Genomic DNA, 12,035 nt, shown 5'->3' with positions numbered 1-12,035 from the left:
TTCTTCTTCACTATAACAGTCCGGTACATAGTAGGAGGTGCAGTAAATATTGGCCCTTCTGTTTATGGGAAGTATATAAAAAATTGCATATCTCAAGTAATTGTCATAATTAATTTAGAGATGGAGGCAGATTTAAACATACTACTATTATTAATACAGAGAATCTGAATAAATTCAAGTAGATTTTATTGCCCCATTTGGAAAAATAAAACTGAACAAAAGCAAAGTGGTGGTGGGTGGGTATTTGGTCAGAAAATTGAACATCTTGGGACACCTGGGTGAGTCAGTCAGTTAAGCATCTACCTTAGGCTTAGGTCATAATCCCAGTGTCCTGGGATGGAGTCCCTTTTTGGGCTCTCTGCTCAGCAGGGAGTCTGCTTCTCCCTCTCCCTCTGCCCCAGCTCGTGCGCATGCTTTCTCTCTCTCTCTCTCTCTGTGTCAAATAAGTAAATAAAATCTTTTTTAAAAAAGGAAGGAAGGAAGGAAGGAAGGAAGGAAGGGAGAAAATAGAGCATCTTGTCAAATCAGCCACCATTTGCTGGCCTTCTATTTGAAAAATTCATCCTTACTAACTTTCTTCTCACTTGGCATCCCCCGTCCATTCTGAAAGGGGCAAGACTGTCACTCCACATAAGGCAGATGCCACAAAGATGGAGGGCCCCTTCTGACAGGGATGAATTGGATACAGGAAGTGGCTTGTCTTACCAGCTAGGTTCCGCACAGGATTGCACAATTTCCAGAGGGTGGACACTCTCAGGATTGCGGTGACCTGCAGGGGTTCCCAGGAAGCTCACCTCCATCTCTCCGCCTGTTGCGGACTCTGCCCATCAGTAGGCCTCTCCCCTAATAAGTCAGTATGCTGAGATACTGTCCTCAAGTGTGAGCCTGTGTCCCCCATGTCTAGAAGGTCTAGTGTCACCCCTTGAGGCATGGACAGTGCCTGAGTACATACTTCACCAGCTTAGAGCCCGGCCCTCCCATGCTTTCTCCTTTGATTCTCCAACAGCCCCTCAACTTACCTTCCAGTGCGTCCCTGTTTACAGGTGAGAAAAACTGGGTCTGACATTCAAGGTCTCCTGGAGCAGGGCTTCTGAGCCCAGACTTCCAATTCCAAAGCCATGCTATGCACTGAGATGTCCCCTCCTCATCCTCTGGCTTTAGATGGGAACTGAGAATTCTGAAACAGACTCTTCAGCTCCATAAGCAATTCTCTCTAGCCTCAATAAAAGCAGATGGGATTATAATAGAAATAAGGCCTCCCAGGAGGAGGCAAGCAGCCTGGATTCCAACCCTCTTACCACCATTTGGAATAATGGTGGCAACCAGTAACTGAGCTTAGCCATGTTCCAGGTGCAAAGCTCTATACTTATTAGCTCATTTAGTCCTCACTGCCAGCTAATAAGGCAGGTACTCTCATTATCCCCATTTTACAGAGGTGGAAACAGAGGAGTTGAGATATCAAACCAACACCATTCAGCTAATGGGTCACGAAGATGTCACTCAAGGCCACAGCTGTCTGAGAGCGAACCACATACCCTTAATGTCCACACCATGGATTGTCAGGGGCCACGGCTCCCCAGAGTAACCGTGCCAAAATCCCTTCACTGTGTAGGTAATTCCATAAATTAGCACAAAGTCAGAGAACGTCTCCAGCATTGAAATCTGGTCTACCTCTTCTTTTTATAGAGGAGGAAGTGGAGTCTCACAGACAGCAGACAGCTTGTCCAACCCTACACATGTGTCCTAGGAATTAGTGGCAGGTCCAGAGAAATAACCTGCTTTTTGAATTCTACCTCCGGGCCTCAGCCCTGCGCTGCAAGTTCTCTCTAAGAACACCAGTAAACAGGCAAGTTACCGAAGCCACCGACTAAATGTGCCTGTACCACCTTCTGGTTAGACCCAAACAAGAGAATCTTAGAAGCAGTCACCGAATGGTGCGCTCCTTCAGGGCTTCCCAGCCGAGAAAGTGTAGGCCAGAGCAGCTGAATCTGGTAGTTTTTCTGAAGAAAATTTAAAAACCCCACTTATCCTCACATACTCTGGGGAATATCCCAGGACCCAAACTGTCCAGACAGTCACCTCAGCCTTCCGCTCCTCACTTTCTGTGGGCAGACATGGAGCGTGAAAGAGAGGGCCGCCCAAAAGGACACCGCTCTCTCTGGGTCCTCGTGCTCCCTGGACACAGAGGATACTCCTCTTTTCCTCTGTTCACTTTCCTTACCATGACCTTGCTGATGTACCCGGAGGGGGAAAGGGCCATTATTCTTGCTCGGAGCCCCCCAAATCCCGAACACTAATCTCAATGGGTCAGAATTTGGTTTCTGAATGACTACAGGGAATTGGGAAGCCTTTTGGGAGCTAGTCCGTGAGGTCCACCCCAGGATGGGTGACCTCAGAAACTAAACCAGTTCTGTTTGGGTACAAAAAGGCAGCCCAGTTTTAACTGTCAACAGTGATCCACCCCACAGAAACTTCCTACTGGGGACAAGTTGAAACATTTGAACAAACCCCCAGTCACAGTAAAGTAAGAAAGCCCCAGGCGGATGGGCAGGTCTCTATTGGTCGGATGGCCATCCTCACCGCATCCCCCACCCTCCTGGGTCCCTGAGAAACCTCATGCTAGGCCTGAGACCTCTGGAAGGTCCCTCCTGGAGCATGTGTCCCCAGAGTGAACTAGTAGTTGTAACAGGAAAGCTCCTGGGGTTTTCTCCAGACTTCTCAGAAAGATACCAAAAAAGGCCAGGTGATCAGCAGAGTGGGATGGTTGGGGGAAGGAGCAGGGAGGCCTGGGAGGGAAGGAGACTGTCCAACTCACGTTCATGTGTCCTGCTTTGCTTTCCTCTCCTTTTTCAGCCCCCAGCTGGTTTAGAGTGCAAAGCCCTCAGCAGCCCTGAGGCCTCTCCTTCAGCTGTTGCCAGCTCCCAACACACGCCTCGTGCTTGTGCTTATGTTGGTTGCTGTGGAAACAGAAGTGTGGGCTTGAATGGAGCTAAATGCGCCGGGGCTGGGAGATGGACTAGGGCCAGGTGTATTTTCAAAGCCATCTGGGGAAGCCGGTCACCACGAGAAGAGCCTTCTTCTCTGGTCAGCGTGTTCCTGCTTTAGGGACTGGTTCACAAATGCAAAACAGAAAATACCCTTGCCCCTCTTTTTGCCTTAACTCACTGGAGAGTTTAAGCAATAAGTTATTGTGTGAGTTGTGTTTAAACTTTTGCCTTTAACGCAAATGTATCTTAGGGGAAATCATGACCTGTAGGCATGTGCACAGATACTGTGAGGTTCTGGAAATAATGACACCTTACATATGAGGCACTATTTTAAGCACCTTACATTTGTCATTAACCCACTTCATCTCCACAGCTCCTCTCTGAGTTAAACCCTGCTTTCACCCCATTTTATCTATGAGGAAACTGAGGCACACAAAGGGCCATTTGCTTGCTCAACACCACAAAGCTAAAGAAAACACAAGGTTTGAACCCTGGCAGCATGACACCACAGGCCCTACTGCTAACCACCAGAATATTCTAACTCTACAGTGGTTTGGGGATCAGTAAGTTCTGATTTGGAATTTTGACCTTGACACGGTGTGACCTCAGCCAAGTGACCACACCTCCCTGACTGTTAGCTGCTGCTTTAGTAAAATGGGGGTACTACTGGTTTGTGAAATTGCTGTGAAGATTAGAAGTCATATATGTAAAGAGCCTACCAAAGGGAAGGTGCTCAGTGCAAGAGAGCCGTATTAGTACAGCTCTCTTCAGGGAGCAATGGTGGACACAGTTGCTTCCCTGCCAGATCCCCTAGCATCCATCAGGCCTTATGGGCTTCTGGCTTGTATCACATATACCTGTGACTATGCCAGAAGGCTTTACCAGCCATGCAAGTTGCTTGGGGCAAGCATGTCCCTAGGAGTTGGTGGGTAAATATCCCAGTTCTCTGTCTCCCTGTCTCAGGAGAACTGAACCCCAGAGACCCAGAGCACCAATCTGCTCCTGATCTCCCTTCATGCTGACTACCTTCCCTTCCCTGTCTCACCTCCCCATGCCCTACTGGGATCACTGCCTAGATACCCAAATCCTTGTCTCAGGGTCTGCTTTCGGGAGGGATCCAAATAAAGACATTGTAGATGCCTGCGTCTTTGATTCTGATGTCACTTAATGAATACTCATAGGACACTTTATCTGGCGATAGGTAACTATGGGAGACTGAATAAGCCCCCAGAGAGGTCCAGACTGATCCCTAGAACTTATACATGTTACTTTCTATGGCAAAAGGAACTCTGCAGATGTGATTAAATTAAGAAGTTTACGATGGGGTGATCAACTCGGTGGGTCTTAAATGTGATCACAAGTGGTCCTTTAAGAGAGAGGCACAAGGGGGTGTCTGGGTGGCTCAGTTGGGTAAGCATCCTACTCTTAATTTATGGCTCAGGTCATGATCTCAGGGTCGTGATCTCAGGGTTGTGAGATCAAGCCCTGCATCCGGCTCTGCGCTTGGCATGGAGCCTGCTTAAGATTCTGTCTTTCTCCCCTCCCTCTGGCCTTCCCTCTGCTCACACACACACACACTCTCTCTCTGTCTCTTACTCTCTAAATGAATAAATAAAATCTTTAAAAAACAGAGAGAGAGAGGCAGAAGAAGATTTGACATAGAAGAAGGCAATATGACCACTGAAGTTAAGATACCATTTTACTGGTTTGGGAAGATGGAGAAAGGGGCCAGGAACCAAAGATTACAACGACCGTAGCTTAAAACTAGAAAAGATAAGACATTTTACCAGAGAGCCTACGGAGGAAGCACAGCCTTGCCAGCACCTTGAGTTCTGCCAGGTGAAATTATTTCAAATTCTGACCTCCAGAATAAATGTAAGAGAATAAATGTTTAAGGCACTATCTTTGGGGTGATTCATTCCATTGGCCACAGAAAACTAATATAGTAGATCCAAGACAAACTTGGGCAGTGATTCTCAAAGTGTTGTCCCTAGGCCTATAGCATCAGCAGTGCCTGGGATCTTATTAGAAATGCAAACTCTTGGGCCTGACCCAGAGCTACTGACTCCGAAATTCCAGAGGTGGGTCCAGCGGCCTGGGTTTTACTGAGCCCTCCAGGTGATGCCTACTGGCTACAGTTCAGTGGTTAACGATGGCTAGCCATTGGACCACCTGGAGAGCTTTAAACAGTATCAATGCCTGAGCACGTGTCCCAGAGAGTGATTTAATTGGCTTGTTCAGCCTGGTCACTGGGTTTCTATCAAACATCCCAAGTGATTCTTAGGTCTAGCCAGGGCTGAGGACCAGCGCTATAGTTTGAGAACCCCTGATCTGGAACATCGACTTTCAAATTGAACTCCGCAGAGCTTGGGAATTCTGGAAAAATAACCTGAGACTTCTAAAGAAGGAGGAGGCGGAGTCCAAGCCAGAAGGGGTTCTGGTCCCAAAGGCCAAAAAGTCACATGCCCTGAGGGGGTTAGACAGGTAAATGTAATAAGGAAAGCCGACCAGGCGTAAGACAAGGGGGTGCAGCGGGGATCTGAGGATCTGGGGCTGAGCAGCCAGCCAGCGCTGCATTCCAAACAATCCCTGTCATATCAGAATATGGTTGGTGGTTCAGGACTGCCAGGTCATTGGATTTCTCAAGGGGTTGTTGTTGTTGTTGTTGTTTTTTATTAAGAGACATCTGAAACTTTTTTTTTTTTATGTTAAATCACTCCATTTTAAATGTTAGCAAACAAGGCAATGAAAAAATTCCTCTTTTTCAAAGCACGACAACATCTAAGACATGAAGTGTGAACATGGCTGAACACGGAACTTGGCTTTGGCCCTTGGGCTGTCTCTGAGCTCCAACTGTGCCATGGGTGTCTTACATCCCCCTCTGGGACCCAGCGGGCCAGCCTGGCCAAGTTCTTTTCAGGGTGATCACAGAGCTCCATGGGGGACAATAGGCTTGTTTGCTCACTGCTGCATCCCAGGTCCTGTTACACAGTGAGCACTTAGTGTTTGTTGAATGAATACTTCTAGCCATTCTGTGAGACAGACTTTGACACCCACTGACAGATGAGGAAATTGAAGCTCACTGCAGTGAAGTGACCTCCCGGCAATCACTAGCTCATGACCAGCTCTATCAGCATTCAAACCCAGGGCCCCGCCCAGTAAGGACTACTGTGAAGAGCCAATACAAATGCAGCTGTGAAATTGGTTTGCAAAACGGGAGGTTGGGGGCTAATTTAAACCAATGAAAGAGTAACACGAGTTGGTACTTAAAATGTGCACTACATTTCAAGAAGATGGGACGCCAGCTTATCTGGTGACTCACTGAAGCTGGAGGGGCTTTCTAGTCATTCCGGAGCTACGTTGTTTTTGTGTATTGTGAATCTGGGGAAAGCAGGCATGAGTGTGGCAGGTGGTGATGTAGAGGCCCGGCCCAGAATACCAGAAAGGATGGCCTCCCATCTCACATGCAGCTCTCTATGTGAGCTGCAGCTGAACCCATGGCTTTATTCAGACGCTTGGGAGGAGGCGAAAGCAGGACACTGGCATCCACGGAGAGTCCTCTAATTTAAGAGCCCTCTCTGATTGAATTATGCAGAGGAAATAGGAAAAGCTAAATCAGAGGAGATGGCTGGAAGTGCATTATGGAACATTAAACAGTGGCTGATCAGCATCAGACACAAATAAATGGCCATAATCTACTGTCCAGAACATGAATGGTTCCCAAGTGGTGACCTGGCTGGCTTCCAGGCAGGGGAGTGCAGAACTGGACATCAGGTCTTTTCAGCTACAAAACCCCTGCTCTGGGTCATATCCCAGCAGCCAACAGAAGATTCTGGTGTCCAGACAGTATTCACATCTCTCCACATGATCTCACTCTATCAGACTACATTTGGGTCTTCTCAGCATCTGGTCTGTTTGGGTCTGTAGACTCAAACATCATCCTGGGAGCTCCTGCCTAGCTGGGAAACCCTGTATTAGAAAAGGAAAGCCACGTGTCTCTGTGGTGGGCCTAGAGTAGGTTGGCTCAGAGTGTCCGCAGAGAATGTCCGTGTAGTGGTATTCCCCTGGTTCCAGGAGGTCTCCCTGAAAATACCTTGGTTGAAGCTTTTATTAGAACATCCTTTAGTTTAAGTCCCCCATTAAAATGCAAATACCTTCAAAAGAGGGATAAAGTTGTACCCTGGCTGGTCCTACACACTTTAGTATAGGGTAATCTTCAACCATTTGCTAAGAGCTTTGGGTGTTGAAATGCTGAGGAGAAGGTTGTAGGGAATGGAGAATAAAGAATCTAGAGGAGAGTTTCTGAAGGATAGGAAGATCGTCTGTAGGACATGAAAAGCTAGTATCACTATTTGTCCATGGATATTGGTTTACCTTAGTAAAAGCCCTGGGCTTAAAGTCCAAGGGTGGGCTTCCAGTCTCCAGCTCTCCCCATCTTATGTTAGCTCTGTGATCTTGAGTAAGTCACTTAACCTCTCTGAGCCTTCACGTCCTCAGCTGAAAAGTGGAAGTCATGCCACACCCATCCCAGAAGTGCTGTGAGAATTACATAAATCGAAGTGTGTGGAAGGTCTGCCCTTCTATAAATATTGTCCTTGGGTCTGTGCCACCACATTCTAGAAATTGTACAACTACTGAGCTACAACTGTGAATGGATCTTGGAGCTGAGTCAATCCACAGACCCATAGTGAGCCCAGCCAGGGCCTGCCAAACCCAGGCTAGATCAGCTGACCTTAGTTGGCCCACAAACACATGAACTTCAATGATAAATGATTGTTGATTAAGCCACTGAGTGTTAGGATGGTTCATTACTCAGCAATAGTTAAAACAGTGTACCAAACTACAGCTCCAGACATTTTAAACATTAGGCCCATATTCAATTGGAATCATTCTAAAATATATCTGACCCTTATCTGCCTTCTTAAGCAAAATTAAGTGCACACAACTCAGTCTTCACTGGGTCATTCATACTCACAGAGTGAAAAACAATTACTGTGCTGTAAATCAGTGCTGTTACCTACAGAACATGGGCTCTAGAAATAATTCCAAAATAATTCCAGTCTACTATTCTTTCTGATCTCAGAACTAGTCCCTGCTCATTGGTCATTTCTCTTATAATCAGCTTTGTCAGCTGTCTTTTTTTGTTGTTGTCCTGGTGTCCATTATAAGCAGGAACTCACCCTCCCTAGTCTAATGCCCCAAACCCAATTTGCCAACCTTCTAGAAACCTGCTGTGCAAGTCTGCTAGAATGCTGTCTAAAGCAACAGTTAGTAGATTTGGAGTAGGGGCCTGAGCTAGTTTCCTGTGTATCAAATGCATGTGCTTTAGTCCTAGGAATTCTATGATCACTTTTGGCCTCTTTGAGGCTTTTTGCTCCCTTCTGTGGTTCTCCTGTGGGACCCGGCAGTGGAGGTTGCCAGGTAATGAACCTCTGATCTAGACAGCTGGTGCTGTGTCTGGAGTTGTGAGAATCCAGTCCTTCCTGAAGAGAGTGAAGGACGGGCTCAGCTATGAAGGAAAGTACTGCCCTTCAAGCGTGTAAGAGCTCTTCCGCCATCATGGCCTTCCTGAGCCTGTTAGCACAGGCTGCCTGTGTTTTAGCAGCGGATGCCCACTGATTCCCCAGAGCAGAGGCAGGATCCGACTTGTCTCTGTGTCCTCTGTAGCCCTTAGAACAGTTCCTGGCACACAGTAGACACGCACAAGGGTACGGCGGGCCGCCCTGGTTTCTTTGAGCACTGGGCTTGCCTTCTTCAGCAGAGTAAGGATTTACAAGCTTCTGAATACAGAACATTTCACGTCACATTATTGGAAAATATTTTTGAAGGATTCAAGTTGTCCTGTGTCACAGAACAGCTGCCATTTGGGGTCCTAAGTTTATTTCTGAACCATGCTATAAAGAAGCCGTGGCACCCAAGTGTGGGAACAAAGCCAAGAAACTCTACAGGTGAAAGCAGGCATTTTTTTGCTCCGTTGAGCTGCTACCTTAGTGATTCCCCCTAAGTCTATCCCCATTGTTTTACCAAATGTCTAAAGACCACATCCTCAAGCAGAAGGTCTGGATTTAGAAGTTCCTCAGGAGGTGCCGGTGGCTGTGCGGGCCAGCAATTCCACATTCCCACCGCTCCCCCTCACTCTGCACCCCAGAAGCTGACCCCACAGACTGCATCCAGAGGCTCCCCTGCCCTCCAGCTCTGGGCTGGGTTTGGCCAATGAAAGGCAATGCCGAGAGGTAGATGGACTGACGGAGAGAGTTTGGGGTATTTCTTCTCTCCTTTCTCCCTTCTTTGTGTCCCTCTGTGGTCATAGCTCTACCTCAGGTGGCCCCTCCTCTAAGGTTCCACATCTTCTTGGTATCAGTTTCCCCATTTCTCCCTCTTACCTTTTCAAGCACAAGGGTGGTAAAGACTCACTAAGGTTGCTAATTTCTCGACTTTCCTTGTCAGTGCCCTTAACCCCACTCACACTCTGCAAGGGGTCCCTTCATTTAAGTCTTTTCATCTGAAGTACCTCTTTTTCCTGCTGTTATCCTGACTGCTACAATCTATAAAGTCCTACTTAAGAAATGTCTAAGCTGCACCGGGGGTCTCTCTAGGGCAAGGAGTTCAGAAAAAAATTAGAGGTTCTTTTCTCTCTAGCTTTCAGAACTTAGTAGCCATTTGGCTCTATCTAAATTACGTGATACAAAATGAAGGCAAGCCTCAGTCTACAGATGAGAAAAGTTACTATTCCTTCATTCACTCATTCATTCATCAAACATTTCCAGAGCACCTACCGTGTGCCAGGCACCATTCAGACCCAGGGAAAACGGGGATGATGTACAGGACAGTCCCTGCCCGCACAGCGCTACAGTCCAACACTGTCTCCCAGAAGCCAGGGCCCACCAGAGGCAGAGCTAGAACCAGAACATGGAGTACTGAGCCTTTAGCACATTCTCAAAGGACTCTGTAGCCCAAATGAGGTTAAAAGTCCACTGAATTAGACCAAATTAACTACCAGCTTCCCCATCAAGTAGAAGAAAAATGACCCACAAGCTTCCAGAGGAAGTGTGGTTCTCTCAAGTGAAATTTGTGAGGGCATACTGTCACACACCCATGGTGACACAACCATTCACCTTTTCTGCCTACTCCTCACTCCCCAGATCCCGCCACCACCACCCCGCCGCAGCCCTCTCCTTTAGCTCCTCACACCCTCATAATCAGCCCCGTGCTCTTCTCTGAGTCACTCACTCAGGGCCCACAGATGCTGGTGGCCCTGGGAGCATAACCTGTTACTGAACTGTACTGAGGAACAGAGAGAAACTGGGGACTGGATTCAGAGATAACCTCTCTGAAAACCTGCGTTTTCAGCAAAGGCCATGAGAGTGAAATTTCTGCCTCCATGAAAGTATGTATGAGACTCAAGTTAGAGGGCATGACTGAAACTGCTTTTGCTGGGGGCCGGGGGAAGCCAGGGGTGGCGGAGGTGAATGGAGGGGGCTATGCAGGGACAGGCAGCAAGCTTGCCTCCCTCAAGCTCTCCAGAAATATTTGAGTTTCCTCAGAAAGGTTTAAATAGGCCCTGCCAGGAACACAATACTTCCCCTGCTCTGGGTCAGACGGGACAAGGGCAACCTGGTGCCCGACACCCTCTGAGAAGTTTGGCAGGCTGGCATAAAAAGCCCCCTGCCCCAAATCACCCCACCCTGCTATACCAGACAGATACAGACTACTCCAGGCCAAGCTGTCACTCTGGAACCCTCCTCCACCTCTCCCTAGAAAGCTCCCATCTCCCAGGACCTCCAGCTGCCTTATTTGGATAGAAGGCTCTGGGTGGGAAGAAAGCACAACAGGAAAGCAGGAAGGGCTGGAGAGTCAGTGATTCTTGCTAGATCCCTCCCAAGGACCCCTGGCCCACAGAAAAATCACTGGACTCCCGCTTCCTCTGGTGGGCTGGTCCTGGAGGTACACACTGCCCGAGCTCGGAAGAGGGGTTTTTGCTCCACAACGCGCCCCTTCTGTCAAGCCCCCTTTGGAAGGGGTCAGGGATGTATTCATAGAAACGTCTGAGACTCCTTTCTTTCACTTGTACTCCTCTGTGCCTCTTTTAAGCTCACTCCAATTCCCAGTCAAAATGAAATCACGCAGCAAATGGGGAGAAATGGGAGAGGCAGAAGTCATTTTTAAAAGGGTCTCTGGCTTTGAGCAGCTGGGTGGGGGCTGTTGGGAACAAGGATAGAGGGAGCTGTGGAGACCGCTGGGGTGACAGGAAGTTGCAGGGGCGGCTGTGTCCCTCCAGCCTCCCTCCTCCGAGAGCAGAATGGGGAAGATATCAGGACACATTGCCAAACGCCCTTCCTTCCTCCCCCTGCCCCTGACAGACGGAAGAGAGGAAAGTCGTGGTCATCATTTACCTGCTGAAATGGGGAGGACGCTGTTGATGAAAGCGGGCTGAGACATGATACAGCGGAAGGAAAGCTGAAGATAAATTCCCAAAGTCACTGGATTCAGGACAACCATGCTGGCTGGGGTCTGGCAAGTGTCAAGTTCTCCAGGCAAGGCTGCCGCGAAGCCTCGCTTATCTCTGCCTTTGTCTTGCTGCTTTTTGCGCCTCTCTCTCTCTCTCTCTCTCTCTCCCCCGCCTCCCCCTCTCCCTCTCTCCTGTCTCTCTCTCCTTTCTCCATGCCTTTACCAAGAAAGAATGCCAACCATTTCCCATTAAACCTTCTCCGTACTCCACGGGGTTATATTTATCTCAAGCACTGGATCAAATGCCCACATTAAAATTAATATGTCAGAATTTTCTCTTTTGGACACTGAGGTAAGTGGCTACTGAGGAGCTGATGAAAAGGCAACCAAGCCTCAAATGTTTGCTAGAAGCAGACCTCAAAGGGCAGACGGATTTTCTCCTTATGCACCAGCAGCTACCTGCTTGGAACTGAGATGTCCTACAGCATCACAGAATCAGCTCTCCTGATTCAGACTGAATTTCCACAGAGACCAATCCCTCTGCTGTCGGCCTGTGACTTTTTTACCCACTGGGCGACAAACATAAAGTGGACCTTGGAT

At 48.1% G+C, this 12,035-nt stretch overlaps 1 protein-coding gene across 1 annotated transcript in view; it reads right to left on the bottom strand.

The window, feature by feature from the left end:
• COLQ (collagen like tail subunit of asymmetric acetylcholinesterase) overlaps positions 1-11,553 on the bottom strand; it is a 56,489-nt gene extending 44,936 nt beyond the window's left edge. The window contains exon 1 of the mRNA XM_059387973.1: positions 11,381-11,553. Coding sequence (XP_059243956.1) covers positions 11,381-11,486 — 106 coding nt within the window. The 5' untranslated portion in view covers positions 11,487-11,553. The remainder of the gene's footprint in view (positions 1-11,380) is intronic.
• Between the last annotated feature and the right edge of the window lie 482 nt (positions 11,554-12,035).

The sequence above is a fragment of the Mustela nigripes genome, chromosome 2, assembly GCF_022355385.1.
Source record: "Mustela nigripes isolate SB6536 chromosome 2, MUSNIG.SB6536, whole genome shotgun sequence".
NCBI lineage: Eukaryota > Metazoa > Chordata > Mammalia > Carnivora > Mustelidae > Mustela > Mustela nigripes.
This window is presented reverse-complemented; position numbering and strand designations above follow the sequence as displayed.